Source organism: Daphnia pulex, chromosome 6 (genome assembly GCF_021134715.1).
Source record: "Daphnia pulex isolate KAP4 chromosome 6, ASM2113471v1".
Taxonomy (NCBI): Eukaryota; Metazoa; Arthropoda; class Branchiopoda; order Diplostraca; family Daphniidae; genus Daphnia; species Daphnia pulex.
This window is the reverse complement of record NC_060022.1, coordinates 88677-107333: the sequence shown is the minus strand read 5'-3', so window position 1 is coordinate 107333 and position 18657 is coordinate 88677. Positions and strand designations below refer to the sequence as shown.

Genomic DNA, 18657 nt, shown 5'->3' with positions numbered 1-18657 from the left:
TTAAACAACCATTTTCTTAACTACCAAACACATGGAATCGCGATTTGCACTAATAGACTAGATGCAAAATTCTACACGAGTTCTTGAATTAGAAAAATTTGTAACTTGACTGACGGAGATTTGCGCAAATAATAAACCATGGCTTTTTGTTTCATTGGGCAGTGGGTTGCTTTGTTTAACTCGCACATGCTGTTATAGGACATGTCTACGGCCCCCAGAGATATTTATCTGGACCGAGAAGAAGAGAGAAGTACGAGGCAAGTTTTACTGGGGAGATGTAGTCATACTAGGTTTCCGGGTTAGACTCATGACCCTCCAAAAGTTTTCATCGAATCATGCGCCTTCCAAGTCCCCGTTCGACCAGAGCCCTCCCCTCCTCCTGGTTTCACAGCGGGTGAGTGACCACCGGCGGGCGTTGGTTAGTGGTTAGTTAGGGAAACGGGGCCACAGAAAAGAAGGGAGCCCAAATATGCACTTGTAATTTTATCTACATCTACATAATTTCTTGACGAGTCTTGAATTTCAGCAACCTCAGTTCACCGATGGATCAAGTCTATGGAACGGAACGGCAGCAAACGATTGAACTGAAATGAGAAGGGATATTTTAACTAAAGGTCATACTAATTGAACGAGACTGTACATCAAGCATTACCTCAACGCCTGTAGCAAGGGTAGACGACATAACGACAAAACGCAGCCGATAAAATAAGCCCGACAGGACATTGACTATTTTACCCAACTGTTCAACACTGCATATACTGCATGGGCCAACAGAAGCAAATGACACATTGAAGTATGATGTTGAACGCTGCAAGTCTGCACAATTTCCATTTCAGCACATCTCTTAACTGGAAAATGACTGCAATTCCCCATGGACACCTACAAAGTAAAAGAACATTAATAAACCAAAAAACATTTTGGAATGTGAAAAATAAAGACGCCAATAATGATTTACTTTAAATATACACCCAACTAGAGAAAAAGAACTCAAGATGACCAAAGATCATCACATCACAAAGATTTCATTTCAGGTTTTTAAGAATTAAGGGAATTTATGTTCTGTTTGATCAAACAAAATTTCAACTCTTTACAAGAACTTTCAACAAAAGTTCTATTTAGAAGCACAAAATAAGATGTCACTTGTCTTCGACATCAAGAACAAAATGCTTGATTTATCATACAAGTACATTATTAGTTTATTACCATTTCAGATTTCCTGTTTTCATCACATAATTTCTGTCTTGCAATATAGTAGAGACCCTCTCGAACAGGCATCTTCATGACACGGCAGCACCACCTGGAGAAAGGAAACTTCTTTGACACGCTTTTACAAAATGAATGAAAGTAGATTAGAAAATGGACTGTTTGAAAAGCCACAACTTTCACGATTCACTTACTTGCTTTAAAATTGTTTCTGTACGTGACAAAAGTTGCTGAAAAGTTCCAAAAGCATTCTAAAGCTGCTGCAATAAACCTGAAGATTGCCCATGGGCTAAAGGATGTTTTCCATAGTTTTCCCTATGACAGAAAATACAATCTATGACGCAAAATAAAAAATTTAAAACCAAAAGTAGAAGAATACTTGTCTGTCGATGTATTAGTTGTTGAAAAATATGTTGACAATACATGTTGACACTGGGGTTAGTGATCTACCAAGCTCAATAGAAACTGCCTATAATTGGATGAATATTAACTAAATATGTTAAGAAGTATTTACGAATTTATGACTAGGCTATTATTGTTTTTTACCTGTATCAACTGGATGATGCATTAAACAAACGACGACTTTGATGAGTGGAAAACAGGGCATAACAACTACACTAAGTATCCAATATCCATGGACATGTCGTGTTAAATGTGAAAGAATGGGCCTGTTCTCACTTCATCACTTGGCCGAAGGAAGTTTGGTAAAATGGCCAAATTTTGTGTTTAACTGGTTATGTCTAATTAGCAACAATAGTTTTGGCAGCAAAAGGATAAGACAAATTAAATAATAGTGGCTGAAAAGCTATCAGGAAAACGATTCCAGTATTTCACGTGGTCAGAAGCTCACAACTCAAAACTCAAAATAATTTGTCACCAAGTTCAGACGACATCAGACGACATTCAACATTGCCAAATGTACTTGTAGTATTTCTTGCCAATGCGCTCTACGCGGGAATTTGAAAAGTCTGCTCTAGAAAATACGTAAATCGGAATTTGAAAACGAATGCCTCTGATTTATTAGAAAGTAGGAAATATAATTTTGACATAGGAATCACCGAATTTTTGTTTTCTTCCGCTAGGGAGTGAGCACTGTCTTCCGTTTATTCGGCACTGTCTCATGGATTTTATCGCAATAATTTCCTTAAAATAGGCGCAAATGGTTTTGTATTGACATCTGATATTTTATTAATTGGCAGACACCTTCAGCGCTATCAGCGCGTTCCCGGAATTCTTCCTGATAAGATACGGAAAAAATGGAAGAATGAAGTTTGAAGGACACATGTAACAAGTCAAAATCTCCGATTCATTTATTCAGTAATAAAAAACATTTTATTTGAAAAAAAAAACCTTACGATATAAGGACTGTCTGTCTTGAACGAATCCCGACCAGTGAATAAGGAATAAAATAAAAATTGGTGACCCAGTTATTACAAAATGAGAATCCATGGAAAAATGAAACACACGTAATATAGTAAAATACTTTGTCATCATAGAAAGTCCGGCGCTAAGGGGGGAAAGAAAAAACTAAAAAATCCATACATAGTCGCGATGAATCGGATGATGATGGTGATGATATTCTCTCTCACCTCAATTTGACTTTCAACTGGATGATTTTAATAGGGGGGAAAAAGAATCATTATAATTATACCAGCAACACTTGAGCGGGATTTCCATTGAATTTTCTCAGAGCTCGGAGTAATCGGTGGAAAACAGACCCGGAACAGAGCGTCGCATGAATCACAGAGATGCTAGAGAATCTTTTGACACACATTTAGAACACGGAATTATACGAGTAGACACGTTACAGATGATGGGGGGAGACTAATTAATTTGATTCTAGAAGAAAGACAAAAGTGGTGAAAACTATACGCGACGAAAGTCTCAATTTAGGGCCTTTTATAATCACTCCATTCCAGTTGGCAAACAAAAAGTGTTACTACAATGAGCATCCATCGGTGACGAATGCGGAGGACGATGAGACTTGATTCCGTCGAGGATTAAAAATTTAAAACTGCGCGCCGACTATCCATATTTATTCGCCTGTGAATAATAAAAGAGAAAAACAAGAAATCATAAAAAAGCTGAAAGATTATTGCTAAAGATAACACGTCAGTTGTCAAAGTTTACTCAAGTTCCTTTCATAAATTTTAATTCATAAAAGAAAAGATTAAAGCTGAGAAAGGAATTTAAAAAATTGGAACAAGAGGTATGCCTTTTGAATTTGGAGAACAAACAGATTTGTTCGCTGATAAACTAGACCCCCCCTCTCTCTTGGGTGCAGCAGGTCTTCTCTACCAGCAGCCCCCCTTTTCTTCGACTAGCTTAGTGATGTTATCAAAAGTCAACAGCATTTTCTGGGCAAAATGTGCGCGCTGAGAGTTATATTCAGAGTCGATTGCGAAATGTAATTGCCATTATCTTGTTGGTCGGGCGAAAAGAAATAAGTGGAAGATGATGACGTCGTCTCTATGTACTGAGAAACCCCGAAAAAAGATGCGACACGTGTCTGTTTGCAGTTGTCAAGACATTTGGCCGTCCATATTTCGCTGTGCTGCTGGGCCCATTATAGATTGAGCAAACAACAGCAGACACACAGACACATTTAGTGATGCGTATACCCAAAATTTTGGTCAGCAGAGAGCACATACAGTCGATGACCTTTCAACCGTTTTCCCAAGCCAATCGACAGACCATTCTCGAAATAGGCGAAGAGCGATAAGGTTTCCCCCCAACCAACATCCCGCCCTTGTTCGGCTATACTGCTGGGCAACCACCAGTAACTGTCCCAAAACTCTTGGTCGATTTCTGTTGAAAGGAGAAAGAATGATAAATATAGATATAGCCAGAGTCCCTAATCGACCTTGTCCTACGTAGCTACAGGCTCAAATAGTAATAACAGCTAATCGTTTTTCTCGAGAATATGGACACACAGAAAACGGGTGCCGGGCTGGATGGCTCGTGGGAGTCATTTCCCCAAGCCAAAGTTGTCATTAATGTCGTTTTTTTTCATTAATCTGAGAGAAAGAAAATGATGAGTCACCTGTGGTCACGTCACCGAGTCGGAGCCGAAAGCCTCTTGTGACGCATACGAGAGGTAGAGGAATCCATCGGGATCGTGATATTCGCGGTAGACTTCGTGCACAGTCTTGGAGAGCGACGCCATGCTCCGGTTGTTGACGATCAGGAAAATGGCCTGCGTCGAAGAGAGTCGCAGTCGGTTGCTAAGCGGATGACCAACAACAGGACAAAATAGGATAAAATCAGTTTTTTTGATTGAGTTGTTGCAAAAACAAATGGAATTACCGAACAACTGTGATGAGTTGCGACATGCTCAGCTCCTGCGGCACGAGGAATTTGCTCTTTTGCAGGTGAGGCAGCGACAGCTCCTGATCGAAACGCTCGACAATCACCTGTCGAAACAAATTAAAAGTTGTTAAGACATTTGGGTTGAACTGAGAGAATCAAAGATGAGACTTAGGTGGGCCAGCCAAACGGAAAATAGGAAAATAATCATCATCCCGAGATCAATAACACACGATGACTATGATGATCCATGTTGTTGAATGGATCGAATTTTCAAAGAAGAGACACCAAAATTTCCGTGGAAGAAATGAATAATAGAATAATAATCCCCCCTTTCAAAATATAACATCGCCCCTCTGATCACATAAAACAACAGTGTCAATCTCATGAATGAGGTCAGCCCCAACTCAGTCGGGAAACGGCCCAGACGTACAAGACAGAAGCGATCGTTGGATTTTCAACTAAATAATATTATCCATCATTTCCCGGAAGCTTTTTTCTTATTCTCTCATATCAATGTAAAAGCAAAATAAGAAATCAAAATTTTTATTATCACTTACTGGAATCTTTGATGGATATTTGGTCCGAATCGCTTGCACTTCTCCCTGTCGCGTTCCTGAATGAATTAAAAATAGAAAAATTATAAAATTTGGTTTTTTAAAAAAAGGAAAAGATTACGCCGATATGACATCACGGCAAGTTCAGGTAGAAATAAAAGGAAGCCCCCGGGAGAAAATAAATTCAAAGGGGAGGGTAAAGTAAAAGAAAAAAGACCAGACAGGTAGAGACAAAGAAATGAGACATTCGAAGGCCATGGCGTATTATATAATTTCGACATCAATTCTTATGTTATTAACATTTAAACAATAAAATAAAATACCCAAGGCTTTGCGACATTTAAAGTGAGTGCTGGTGGAATTGGAGCTGGAACTGGAACTGGAACTGCTGTTGCTGTGTCGTGCTGGGCTGTTTGAGACGAAATTGTCGTTGTCATCGCATTGCTGAAGCGATTCGAGACTCTGAACGGGTGAGGGGTTGGCGGTGGCAGCAGCCACACGACGACGATGGCCAGAGATGCTCTCCAACGAGTTCTTGCTGGACAATGAAATGTTATGGTCCAGTCCTCCTCCAATCGACTTGAGACTGTTGCTGGGCGACTTGACGGCCAACCCACTGCTGCCAATTGTCCTGGACTCTGTGGATGATGAGCTGCTGCTGCTGGTGGGGCTGGGACTGCGTCGGTTGAGGCGTCGGTTGGTGGTGGTGGGTGGTGGCGGGACGACGTCGGATGACGAACACATAATAATGGGACGACGGTAGTTGAACGAAAGGATGCACCAGTCCCTGGGTCCTGGCCCGGTCTGGTTGCTGATGCAGCCACCGGTGGCAGCCGACGCTGCGGCGGTGGCAATGGAGGCAGTCGACGACCGGCGCCGGTGGAGAGCAGCCCGGTAACACACGACAGAACTAGTGATCACGGAGGCCGCCAGATTTAAAACGGTTAAAGATCCTTTTTTTTTCTTTTTTCTTATTTAATTATTGTCTCGTCTTTTTTGGACAATGAAAAACAACTTTTTCTTCTTCTTCTTCCGTCAGAATATAATAAACGATCAAACCGTCTCGATTTCTATCTGTCAAAATTGAAATCAAGTCTTAAAAGGAACGAACGAGGTTGTCAAGAACTTTTTCTGAGGGGAGTTGCTGGACTGGGAGACGAGAGAGAAAGGGACTTGTTGGCACGTTGTCGTCGGCAGAGAGACTGGCCTGGCCTGACTTGGATACTCGTGCGCTGCTGCCAGCGCCAGTTTGTTCGACTTGTCAAATGCGAGCAGTTGTCACTCGAGGCGATGATCGTCATCACAGATGGGCAGAGATGGGGGGCTAGAACAGAGGCGTGGTGTCATTTCAATCGATCCCATTGGCTCCTAAAAATGTCACAAAGATATTCCCACTGTTGCCTCTCTTGTTTTGTATCTCTGGCGGCCGCGCACGCGCTCATCTATCCGCTTTTCCATTTTCTTCAATTCATTTATTTTTATCTTTTTCTCTCGTTTGTTTTTATTAAAATAATATTCAAAGGTTTTTCTCTCTCTTTGTCGTTTGAAATAAGGGGAAATGTAACTGTTGCATTGTGGACCACACGCGCCCATCACTTGGCCGGCTCATCAAAAAAGTCCGGGAGCGCGGACTTGTGGTCACGCCAACGATCACGCCGTTCACTCGTGAAAACTGCCCGTTTGTTCTCTCTCGTCTTTACCAACCGCAGCAGCGACAATAGCACATGATTGTGATTCACTTTACAACCGATTACACAACATGTGGGTGAGATGATTGCCCTTGATCCTTCACCACCCCCACAATACACAGAGCACCTTCCCCCCGGGAGCAATAAACATTAAAGATAAATATCAAAGGATATACACACACGTACGTATGTGTGGGGCTGTAATAAAAGGGGAGGGGGGACGAAGGTCTCTTTCAGCTGAAAAAATATGAAAGACAAAATAAAATTCCGGACGCCTTTTGGATGGGGGAAATGTGGTTTGGTTGTAGTACCAAAGTCTTTGCACGTGTCGACCTAAATTCCGGAATCAAATGACCATCATCCCCCCCCCCCCCCCCCCCGTTAATGGTCGGCTCCTAAAAATAGTGGAGGGGGGGGAAACATATTAAAAAAGCAGAGAGCCGACCCGACTGAATCACTGGGTAATAACAAGTCAAATGAGTTTGTGTGTATTTGAGATCAACACCACCAGCACGAGTGAATGCAGCAGCACTATTTATAACAGTGTCAGCCCTTCCATCGATTCTTTTTCAATTTCACACGTCAACAGTTTGGTACCATAACAAATAATATCAAAGCGCTGGATTGAAAAATACAAACAAAACAACACGGAGTTTCATTGAAATAAATATTGAAATTAAATATTCACGACGTTAGTTCACGCCGCCCACATGTCCGAGTTGAGAGTTTCTATGCAAACGACTTGGGGCTCGCGGTGGTGATCATGTGCTTCGGCCACCAGCAGGGCCGTCGTGCTGGGCAGGCTAATCTTCCTCATCTTCCGCCCGTTTTGAATCAACGTGACGGCGGCGGATGCCGGAGCAGCAGCAGCAGTGGTAGACCCGCTGGAGTGATGGTCGTTGGCGGCCACTAGGCTTCCGGATCGTGGTCGGTTGTTGCCAGCCGAGCGAACGGCTTTGACACGATGGCTGGACGTGAGAGGTTCCAGTTCGTGAGTCTCGCAATGGACAGTGGAAATGTTGGAATTGGGATTAGGACAGGAGGTGCTGGACGTGGACAGGGTCGACTCGGACAGTCCGTAACTGTAAACGGTTTTATCGACGTGCTGGGTCGGACCAGCTGGGCAACAACAGCAGCAGCAGCAGCCAGAGCCTAGACAGGAGGACGAGGGAATTTGGGAGCATCCGTTCTGCGGTCCACAGACTCTGAGGAGCGACGGGAGGAAGAGCGTCGAGTAGATCCACGACGTCACCATGACGACGACGACAAAAGTGCCAATCTGTTGGTAGGCGATGACGCTAGATGGCAGCACGGCCGCTCCGGCCGACAGCGTCGTGACGGCCGCCATGGCGATGGGACTGCTCATCCGCGTCAGTGAGAAAACGACGGCCGACTCCCTGTCCGTCTCATGGCCGCTGAGCCGATAGCCGACGGCGTAGTGGAGCGTGAAATCGACCGAGAGCCCGACGGCCAGGCTGACGGAAACCGATTCGAGAATGTTCAATTTCCAGCCGAGGAGGACGAGGACGGCGACTGAGACCAGGACGACGCTCGTCAAACAAACGACCGACAGGCAACTCAGCCACAGGTTGCCGGTGGCGCCAATCAAAACGACCAGGGCGATGGCCATGGCCAGCGCGATGGCGTGAACGGTGCCGGCCGATAAGCTGCGCTGGACGTCGTAAAAGGCCAAATCGCTGGTGAACCAGCCGCCCTTCATACCAGGCGGAGCCGAGGCCAGCTGGCCGTCCATCCAGTCGTCAACTTGGCGACGGAAAGCGTCCATTTCCGTGTAGGAGAGCGAGAAAGTGACGTTACTGTCGTATTCGACGACGACGGCGTCCAGTCGCTGCGTCGATTTGGAGAATCTCGGCCCGGCCACTCCGGGCAGGAAAAATTGGGCCGGCGTTTCGTAGAGATCCTTGACGGCCAGGAGGATGCACTGGTTGAAGACGTGCTCGCTGTAGGGGAATGTCGAGACTTCGCAGCACGGCGTCCTGTTCTTGCCATCCACCGAATCCTGACGGAAGAGAAAAGACAAAAGTTATAAGACGTGAGAATTAATCAGTTTGATTACAAGGAGACTAGCGGATAAAACTTGGGGGTGGCTATAGAGTTATCCTCTCTCCCTGGGCATGGTAGAAATGTTTCATTAACGGTTCGTTCGGGGGAACTTTTTCGGCCTTTTGCCCGATTGCCAGTGCGGATTTCCATGGCAACTTGTGAGAATAAAAGAGAAACCCCCTTGCCCACGAATTGAGGGTGTTGGAGGGGTTCATTCTTGTGGACTTTGCAACTCTCCCGGCCTACGTGGTTCAAAGTTGACGCGGGTCAAAAGTACACTGTACCCCCTCCTCTCCCTGTTCCCGGCAGCAGTAGCAGAGAGAGAGGAGATGATTATCGATTGGCCTCAAGTTTCCCGACGGACTTGTACGGGATTCTTTTGTTCAGGGGCTGGGCTGGGCCGAAATGAAAACGGGAAAAAACTTTTTTCCTTTTTTGACATTTTGGATTTCCCCCTTCCAATTGTTTTTATCTTGCTGTCAAGGGCCAAGGGGGGGGGGGGGGCGGGGCTTATCCCAGAGTCCCATTTTTTTGGTTTGTTATCAGCTAATGAAAGAGCAGCAGCAGAGCAGCAATCACCTCGCAACGCCTGTCCATCCAAGATTGGAAAGTTTCGATGAAGCAGTTGGGCAGGAGCGGGCCGAGCGTCGGCTGGAAAAAGGGCTGGTCGCGGATGTCCTTGCAAAAGTGCGAGAGCCACTCCTGCGACTCGGGAGCGGCCATGTTGAAGGAAGGATCGAGAACCAGCGAACCTTTGGACGACGGGTCCAGTGAGTTGCCATTGTCCTCGTCGACTACGCCCCACACGAAGCGCAGCGGCAGTTTGGCCAGCAATTCGGCCCGTTGCGAGCGCTCGAACCAAAATTCGTTTTTGAATTCCAAATCGTATCTGTTTAGAAATAGGATTAGGATAAATAATTAAATTGAATAAATTTGCCAACGGGTACAAAAGTTTTGTTTGGCTCTGCCTCACCGTTCAAACGGATGGTCGGATGAGAATAATTGAAATTCCTTCGTGTCTGGTAATTCCAATTTCGGGTAATGGAAGACGACGACACCAGCAGCGACGGCCAATCCGCCCAAAACGACAATCCAGAAATCTGCAAAATGAATAACTCAAAATGATCATGGATTGATTACAGTTGGAACAAATCAGTTCAATATAAATTACGCACATCGCAACTTGACGACGATGCAGGGCAGAATCTTGTCGAATGTGATGCGGCCCAGATCGCTAGTGGTGCGCCAGCAGCTGCGAAACGGATGGAGGACAAAAACGGGCACGCCCGGCCGTCTACTGGCGTCGGCAGTGGCGGTGGCGGCGTTGGCTGTGCCGGGGTGGCGACAAACGGGCCCGGAAAAGTATTTCTCGGCCAAGAGGACCGAGGCCGGCAGCCATGAGAGCATAAAGAGAAAATGGATCGTGACCGTCAGTCCGGCAAAAAGGCTGAAACACCGGATGGCCGTCACTGGGCAGATGAAAGAAGAGAAGAAAGCTGCCGCCGTCGTCAGTGACGTCACCAGCATCGACAGTCCGGCGTGACTTAGAGTGTCCATCACCAATTTGGCCAGGGTGGTTCCATCCTTGTCCAGCTTGACGCAGCGCCAGACCTTTAAATTTAAAACAAGACAATTTAATTGACTATTTCATTTTAAATCATAAAAATTAAAAATAAATAGACCTGGACGTAGACAAAGACGTCGTCTGCTCCTATGCCGACGACAATGACGGCGGCCAGGAGGTTCATAAAGGGGAAGAAATCCAATTCAAAGACGAACGTGTAGACGAAATAGGCGACGGCCAGCGAGAGGACGACCGAGACGATGGCCATCAAGGTGAGAAACAGCGAGGCCGTGTACCACCACATGCAGGTGCAGACCAGGACGGCGCCGACGCTGAGGTAGAGGACGTCGCGGATGACGTACTCGTTGAAAAGGGCCTCCTTCAAGCCAAAGTCCATGGCCACAACTTGCGTCCAGTTGTCGGCCAGCGGCCAGACTCCAACTCCGTCGCGGCCAGCAGCCGAGTTGCTGAGCCAATGGAAAAAGGGCAAAAGGGCCGTGCTGCGGGCCGTCGGTAGGAAAACGGCGGCGTAGCGCAAATGCGGCTGGCCGTCCACTAAAAATTCCGCGTCCGTTAAATAGTGGAATATATGAAAAATTGCATTGTGGCGAGTACACATTTCAGGCACGTCTCGGCCGCAATCCCCCGCCACCGCAGTGTCCGGCTGACTGGAATAACCTATCGCCACAAAGAAAATAAGAAGCCCAGCTTGGATCAACAACACACACAAACAATGGTGGGCCGTCGCCGGTGGCCACAATGTACATCTAATATAAACGACACGTGTACTACTACTGTATTTAATACCTTCCTGGACAATGGCGTCGCAGTTGGGCGAGAGCTGGAGCCCGTGGTAATGTCGGGAGCAAGCCTGGAGAATGTTGAAAGCCGCCGTGACGTCGTCGGCGTCGAGATCGGCACACGTGGAGCGATTCCTCATCAAGGCTACATAGTGGCCCAGCGTCCAGGAAGGGCAGCACTGCTGCTGCTGTGGCTGGCCGGTGGCTGGTTGGTGCTGATGAGCCGGTTGCTGGCAGATGGCCGGGAAGAGTGGACTAGATCTCATCAGCTCGTCCAGCCGGCACATGGATTGAATCGACTCGACATTCCACAGGGATCGATTAGCTGTTGCCTGGCCGGCCGCAGCGAAAATGACGTGAGCGTATTCACCGTGCGGTTGGTCGCAGAAATAGAACCGATTGTGAGACGGATGACCGACTTTCGTCATCTGCTGGTCCGTCTCCTTTTCGTTTTCTTCTTCGTCGTCGTCGTCGTCTCGATCGTCCTCGTCTGATCGCAACAGTCCGGCGGTGCCCAGCTGTTGCAACTGGCTCCACATGGGTCTACATAGAGAGGAAAAAGGAAATGTAGTGGTACACTTGACGTCCAGCAAACGTGATGGACTGTTGTTTTTACTTGTGTCGGATGGGATGAGCCGGTGAGCGAGTGACGGATTCGCCCCACTGGAAATGACTGTGATTGGCCGGCTGCCCGTCTTTAGAGCCGCCGCTGCTCTCCAGACCGCGCAGAACTTCAAATGGATGCTGCTGGACTTGTTGGCCACCAGCAGCACCACTTGCAGTAGCAGCTTTCGTCTGCCATTTATTCGTCTGCGGCGACGGCCAGACTTGATTGGCTTTGGCTTGGTTGCTGCTGCTCTCACGATGGCCGTCTTGGTCCAGGCTGTTGCTCCGCGTCCGCACCGATCCCCACGTCGACGACATTGCCGACGACACGGAACTTGTCGAGTCGCTGCCGTTGATCCGCTCAGACTGCTGCCATTTCGTTCTAATGTGAATCATTCAAAATGACAATCAAATGTCTTGTAGATGTGCACTATAGATGTTTACATGCAAATAAGGACTCACTTTTGCTTCTTCTTCTTCTTACGGGGCGTGTCGTTGCTCTTGAGCGACGACACGGCGGAAGTGCCGGCCGCCACAGTCGACTCGAGCGGATTGGTGCTGAGAGGTCCAGCTGGCTGGCTGGCCCGCAAAAGATTTTCCCAGGCGACGGCCCGACGTGATAACGTAGTTCCGCGGCACTCGAACCCCTTCGCGTTGCCCGTCACGTCAGCCGAAATTGAAAAAAGAGAAAAACACAAGTGCAGACAATTCAAATAAAATTCACGCCATTTGCATGTCGGAAAGTAAAAGGGGGGATGGAAAAGGAGAAACTGGCGAGTTGCGCATTTGACTTTTGTCGCCCGAAAGGATCCAGCTGACACACACAAGAAATTTTTCCAAAGCGGGCGGAGAGTGGAAATAAGCCGTACACGGTAAATTAGGCATTGAAGGCGATTGCGATGAAATGGACGAGAAATTTCAAATCTCGTCTGGCCTCGAGAGATGCCGGAATAATGCCATTGACGCAAGCAGGCCGAGTAAGAAGAATTGTAAGGAGTGTGTGTATCCGGAATTCTCGAAAGATAATTCCCATCTGCTTCATGGAGAGTAAAAAGGAAAAGAAAAAAAGGACCCGGGAGTCTTTAATCAGTCCGGGACTTTTTTTTCTTTTTTCCTCACACATCACGCGGGAAAAAGGAAAAGAAGCCGGTAATAAAAAAAGGGGAGGGGGAATATGGGAACGGACGGACACCCATATTGTTGGCATGGCAAGCGACGGAGGGAAAATGAAATGAGAAGAAACACTTGCAAGTTTTTAACTGCTGCCGGGTCGGAACGTAATAGCACGCGCACAGAAACGGGCCAGCCCAGCCCACCATCAGCCGGATTGAAATGCAGCCCCACACACCAGCACCAGCACTACCAACGCGACGACTAATGGCAATCGCCGTTGGGGTAACCCAAGGCCGTTTTGAGTCACTTGACAGAAATGAAACGCAATTTTGCTTGAAATGGACTCGAGCACAGCACAGCACAGCACAGCCGATCCCGAATTGGATTGCTGCGGATGCTACTGGCGGCTGCCTGGGCTGCTGGCAACGGTGGATGTGGGTAATTGGTTTTATTACTCGAGAAACTTATTTCGGCGTGCAAAAATAAATAACAAATAAAATAAAAACGGGAAATCCAATGGATCGATTCTACACGGAGAATTTCTTCCTAATAAATGGCCAGCGCAGAGAATAAAATGGGTCCCGACTACCTAATAATAATAACGAATGTTCACGCTTGAGCGCCATTGGCGTAGTCAAAAACTTAACGGCGGACGGGGTCGGCGAAAGACAAAGTCGTCGGGATTCCGACACTTTCGCTGGGAAAAGAAAAAGGCGGAAGGAGAACAAAAATTCCATAATAATAAAGGAATGGACGTGATTGTTGATCACGGCATCACTCACCAATTGCGGATCGGAGAAATCTGGAAGCGAGTGGAGAGTGAAGACGACGATGAGGCAGGAGACGGACAGGGTGGCGACGGCCGAGACCACGGCTGCTGGATAGGCCGACAGGATCCGTCCGTAACTGACAGCGCCAAAACATCAGGCGGGCGGACGGGCAAGAGGGGGAACAAGATAATTAGATTTTCGCCAACGTCGACCTTCCTCGGCTTGAGTGGGCACATGAACACACACAGAGACATGAGGCCAGCTCAGTAGGATCGACTGATTGCACGTTCTTCACTGACGTCTTCTCTCTCGTAAACTAATCACAGACGTGGCCCGTGACAAGCAAATCTCATTGACAATCTTTCACGTTTCCAGGAAAAAAGAAGAAAAAACTGTGCACAAGACATCAAACAAGGCGGATGCACGAGTTTCAGGAAGGGGTGTAACCTCCTCACGCTCCAATTCCTCGACAACTTTCGAGTCGACTGGGTACGGCCACGCACAATCACACGCAATAAATTGTCAAAGGAAAATGATTAATTTGTTTCTCCTTACCAGTTCATGATGGACATGGAGTCTGGCGGCTGATTTTCAGACTTGTAATGGTCCAAAGTCCATCGTCAACAAACTGCGGGATACACAAAAGAAAAAAAGAATCGAAGGTAATTACAAAATTCAAACGTCCGTCTTTTTCTCTCTCATCTCCAGTCGCATCGGCCAGCGCTTCAAATCCATCGGCAAGTTCAACCGAGCGAACTCTGCACTGCACACGACTCTTAACTGTCAGAATGTACAGTTCTGATTCCCCCCCACCCGCCAAATCCCTGACGACGGAACTGGGTTTACAGGGATCGCCGGGACCAGGTTTTATACGCCACACAGAGTGGAATAGTTAATGCAGCCACAGCCAGAGAGATAGAGCACTGGCAGACACGACAGATATCATATAAAGAGATGGATATAAATACCGAGATGCCGCATTGCTCGGTTGCCTTATCAAAAAAGAAACCAATTCCGTCGGAGGGTTTTTCTCTCCCCTTCCGCAACTTTGAGATCGGAGCGGATCGATGGATGAAAAGTTTGCCGTCGTGTCACAGCGGCGGGCAACTCCAGTCGTCAATTTCTTTTCATGGGCGGCCCGTGATGAAACGAGCCGAGCAACAGCCAAGCGAAAATCCGCGTTGATCGTCTAGAAAGAAAAATAAAATGGGAAAATGGCAGTTTCATATATAAAGTGGATCAGTCGACCTTTCCGACAGGACATGAAATCATCCAACCCTGAAAAGGAAATCACCGCCACTTTTTCCACCATTCGATACACTGTGTCTCTTTCTCCTTTTCTTTTTCTCAGGACTATCCAATTTTGACAATCAAAAGGGAAAAAAAAAAACAATTCAGAGGAAACCCATTTCATTAAATTGCGCCCCCAAGGTTGGAATGAAATTTTTCAGCTTCGCAGAGTTTTCTGGCTCCAGGTGATAATCCCACGAGAACACTGGAAACCACCCAAAAAAGAGATTTGAAATCGACACTAGACGCAAAGGGGAGAGAGAAATGAAATGAAAAAATAACCGAAATCTTTCGACCCGGAAGAATGTCGCGCCAATGCACTAAAAATTACACATGGGCCGTCCGTCGTAGACTGGCAACACTCGAAGGAAAAAAACTAAAAAATTCTGTTGGGCAGCAGCAACAGACACACGACACATTGAACAAATGGGCCAACAAGTTGAAATCGACATTTCGTGGATTTGTGACACTGGGAATTCAGCTGCGGCTAATCGACACTAAATGATAATTATATAGAGATGAAACTTACATTTCAGATTAGAGTTGAATGGCATCCAAAAAAACAAACGGGCCTTGTAGACGTGAGCGAGAAAAGAAGGACGTGAACAAGGAGCAAACCGAACGGGGAGAAAGGAATTTGTCGACTGCTTTCAGTCCAGCGGATGTTGCTGACTGGAGAGATGGAGGCTCTACTACCCTTCCCCCCTCTCGCATTTTTCTTGAAGGAGAAAAAAGGAAGGGGAACTGGGCTTATTTTGAAGATCATCGCCATCTGTTGGATCTCAGCCTCAATGATGCGCCAGGCTTGGCCAACAACAACGGGCGATCGATTGATCGACTCACGCACTCACGCGCACATCCATCAGGTGTAGTAGACACCATTGAAGAGAAGAAAACTAAACTCCATTATTCAAACCAGCGCTGAAAGGGAAAATGGACAAGTTATATAAAAGATTTGCACCGACATTTCTTACCCTTCTCGACTTACAACGAAATTATAGATCGACGTGAATCATTAATGGGAATTTAAAAATAAAAAAAATAGTTCCCAGAACACGGGCTAAATTCGTCGAAAAACGTATCCCTTTTTTACTGGTGAGAGGGGAGACATAATTACTTTAGTCAATACCGGATGTAAATTTCACCTTTTCTTTTTTTTTAGAAAAGAGTAGAAAACTTGGCGTTCCCACGATTAATTCTCACCATGGGACACCACAACCAGAAACATCTGGCTGATTGCAAAAGTTCTTGGTGGAACAAACTAGTCAATAATTGATGATAAGCCCAAAACAAACTTAGATACTACAGAAATACTACATCTACGAATAGGATAGCCGATATAATACCTATACATTTTATATGGCGAATCCTATTCGCTAGGCTGAGTTTCTGACGTCTGGGGGATCTAACTTCTACATTACCTGGATCCTCGCGTGCATCCTAGACGAACACAAGAATAAAAGAATTGAATATTTGATAACTGACGCCACTATCGCGAGTAATCCCGATGACATTTCATTCATGACCTTAGCGATATGACTTATGAAGTAGGTTTCGTCTGCTACCCAAATGCACCTAAACTAAATAAACAATAAACGTTACTTTCAAACAGTTTGATGTTGAATAAAATTCAAACACATGATATTATTTACATAGAAATATGAAAATATTTCTTTTAAAAACGAAACGTATTTCTTTTCAATATCTGGGAGGCGATCATTAATCGGAATGGAATTTCCCGGGATCAGTGAAACGAGAAAGAATGATGTAGAGGAAAGTTGGTAAAGGGACGAGGGTAAGAATTCCAGCCAACAGCTGAGGTTGCAACCACAACGTCAGGGCCACCAAGCCGAAACCGTGCAACATCCAATGTCCAATGACCACAACCAAATTATGAATGCACGAAACTGTTTCGTAAAGTAGCGCTCTCCACGACTGAAACAGAAAACAAGTCAAACATTAGCAGAATGAATTGAGAAAAAAACACGCCAAATTATATCATTTACCTGATCGGATCTTGAGGCAAAGTGAAATGCATGGCTCATGAGTGATAGCAGAATTATAATGGAGGGGAAGGCGTAATCTAAATGAATAAAAACCTTAGCGATTAGCATACCAGATAGATTGGACAACTTACAGATTAATCCGGCCATAACTCCATGGATCAAGGCTAATATAGGAAACAAATAGAGAGCTGCATAAGTTGGTCTCGATGCAGAATGACCTCTGTTGTGAAACGCTCTATTCATCCAAGGTCTGATGATGAATAGCATAAATACCGACAGTCCATAATGGATGAAAACTATGCTGTACCTTGATGCAGAAACGGAAAAATGATTAAACTATCTGGTATGAATAAAATGATGAAGCCTATAATACAATGGATAGACAGCTTCTTGGGCACAATGCAAAACTTCCTCATAGTTAGGATTAGGGTTGTGCAAAATAGTGTACCTAATATGATAACGATTTCATTTTTAACCAATTTACAAACTTTGAAGTTTTTTTTTTTGGAATAATACCAGTCAGATAATTGCTCCACGGCACAGGATTTTAACTGTAGTGAACCAAATGGCTCATGAATCAGCAATGTGATGGAAGCTGAAAGACAAGTCTCAATGAATGCAGACAAATGTGTACCAAATGTTTTCCAAGAAAACTGAGAGTTTGGTGTCATCATATCTATACTGTACCACTGTGCTAGCAAACCTAAATACACAAAAGGATCATTTCCAACAACTTTTCATGGATACTTGCTGATTAAGTTTTCATACCTACAACTACCATGAAGCAAAGATACATCCAATCATAAACAGTCGGGGAACTGTTGCAATCCGAGCATGCCCAGGTACTGTTGACCCGTGAACCTCTTGGACATGAACCACAAGAGCTCCATATACTGGTTCCATTTTCAGCTAAGTAAAAGTATAGTTCAAGTTTCAATGTTTCCACACAAATAAAAATGTTTGAAAATAGGATACCTGGAATCTGATGTCGGCCACAATAATATCCTGGGCATTTAGTTAACGTTTGTACTGGGCCTTTGATAAAAATACAATTGAAGAAAATTGACAGCATAAAACTATCAAACAAGATTCGTCTATTACCTTTATCATAATAATATCCGTGTATCGTATGAACATTCAAGAAAATGACTGTCAAGACAAAAACACAAAAGAGAAAACGACTGTCTGCCATTTTCCCTATTGGCCATCCAATTCTACAATAATCACAAAAGTCCACTAATGGAATTGTTAATTATTAAAATTACAGATGGATCGCTAAATGCTTGATTTTGACTCTATACCAAGAATTATTGTTATTTTGATTTCATTTCTTTGAACTATCCCGTGAATTAGAGACCGAACTCCGGACTGAGATTGTCAAGAAACGTCGTCTGCTTCCGAGTTCAAAACGTTGAAATTTTAACCACTAGATGGCATGTGTGTTCATCAGAATCCGAATGTCGCGCTTACTTTTCGTTCAAAATGAATTAACCTTAAGTCCTAAACTAAATTAAATATTCTTGCCTTTTGTTCTGCCAAAACTATATAATAACTAAACCTAGTAACCGAGTCATCTCTTTCATTTAAGAAGAAAATTTGGCAATCTATCAAAAACATAATTATTTCTTAAAGCTTTATGAGGGTTGAGAGTGTTGGCTTAACCTAAGATTATTTCCTCCTTTCACCAATA

General features: G+C 45.2%; 3 protein-coding genes and 1 long non-coding RNA gene across 11 annotated transcripts; all 4 read right to left on the bottom strand.

Moving 5' to 3' along the window:
- Positions 1-818: 818 nt before the first annotated feature.
- LOC124195501 lies at positions 819-2095 on the bottom strand. 2 transcript variants are annotated; one of them, XR_006875233.1, is made up of 5 exons: positions 1750-2095; positions 1583-1672; positions 1398-1518; positions 1204-1324; positions 819-879 (listed from the first exon to the last, which is right to left on the bottom strand). It is a non-coding gene; the product is annotated as an uncharacterized LOC124195501 (long non-coding RNA). The 2 variants fall into 2 exon arrangements; XR_006875234.1 differs by having other exon boundaries at positions 1204-1297; positions 1750-2094.
- A 393-nt stretch (positions 2096-2488) lies between these two features.
- LOC124195500 (putative protein TPRXL) lies at positions 2489-6341 on the bottom strand. 2 transcript variants are annotated; one of them, XM_046589934.1, is made up of 5 exons: positions 5390-6341; positions 5070-5125; positions 4510-4616; positions 4247-4427; positions 2489-3246 (listed from the first exon to the last, which is right to left on the bottom strand). In XM_046589934.1, exons 1-4 carry the CDS (start codon positions 5808-5810, stop codon positions 4253-4255), a joined length of 759 nt encoding a protein of 252 aa, XP_046445890.1. In that variant the 5' UTR covers positions 5811-6341; the 3' UTR covers positions 2489-3246; positions 4247-4252. The 2 variants fall into 2 exon arrangements, with proteins under 2 accessions (XP_046445890.1, XP_046445891.1); XM_046589935.1 differs by having other exon boundaries at positions 2489-3249; positions 4252-4427; positions 5390-6336.
- Positions 6342-7226: 885 nt separating this feature from the next.
- Positions 7227-16621, bottom strand: LOC124195593 (protein dispatched homolog 1-like). Of its 3 annotated transcripts, none has more exons than XM_046590076.1 (13): positions 16488-16621; positions 15491-16401; positions 14640-14860; positions 14227-14299; positions 13684-13807; positions 12251-12435; positions 11799-12170; positions 11190-11725; positions 10501-11060; positions 9994-10429; positions 9792-9918; positions 9398-9707; positions 7227-8774 (listed from the first exon to the last, which is right to left on the bottom strand). In XM_046590076.1, exons 4-13 carry the CDS (start codon positions 14241-14243, stop codon positions 7452-7454), a joined length of 3990 nt encoding a protein of 1329 aa, XP_046446032.1. In that variant the 5' UTR covers positions 14244-14299; positions 14640-14860; positions 15491-16401; positions 16488-16621; the 3' UTR covers positions 7227-7451. The 3 variants fall into 3 exon arrangements, with proteins under 3 accessions (XP_046446032.1, XP_046446031.1, XP_046446033.1); XM_046590075.1 differs by lacking the exon at positions 16488-16621 and having other exon boundaries at positions 15491-15882; positions 16308-16475; XM_046590077.1 differs by lacking the exons at positions 14640-14860; positions 16488-16621 and having other exon boundaries at positions 15491-16432.
- On the bottom strand, positions 16560-18476 carry LOC124195604 (JNK1/MAPK8-associated membrane protein-like). Of its 4 annotated transcripts, XM_046590096.1 has the most exons (9): positions 18269-18461; positions 18069-18203; positions 17943-18002; positions 17736-17876; positions 17484-17670; positions 17341-17415; positions 17099-17274; positions 16968-17044; positions 16560-16896 (listed from the first exon to the last, which is right to left on the bottom strand). In XM_046590096.1, exons 2-9 carry the CDS (start codon positions 18157-18159, stop codon positions 16681-16683), a joined length of 1023 nt encoding a protein of 340 aa, XP_046446052.1. In that variant the 5' UTR covers positions 18160-18203; positions 18269-18461; the 3' UTR covers positions 16560-16680. The 4 variants fall into 4 exon arrangements, with proteins under 4 accessions (XP_046446052.1, XP_046446050.1, XP_046446049.1 ...); XM_046590094.1 differs by having other exon boundaries at positions 16968-17274; positions 18069-18181; positions 18269-18476; XM_046590093.1 differs by having other exon boundaries at positions 16968-17274; positions 18269-18475.
- Positions 18477-18657: the final 181 nt, after the last annotated feature.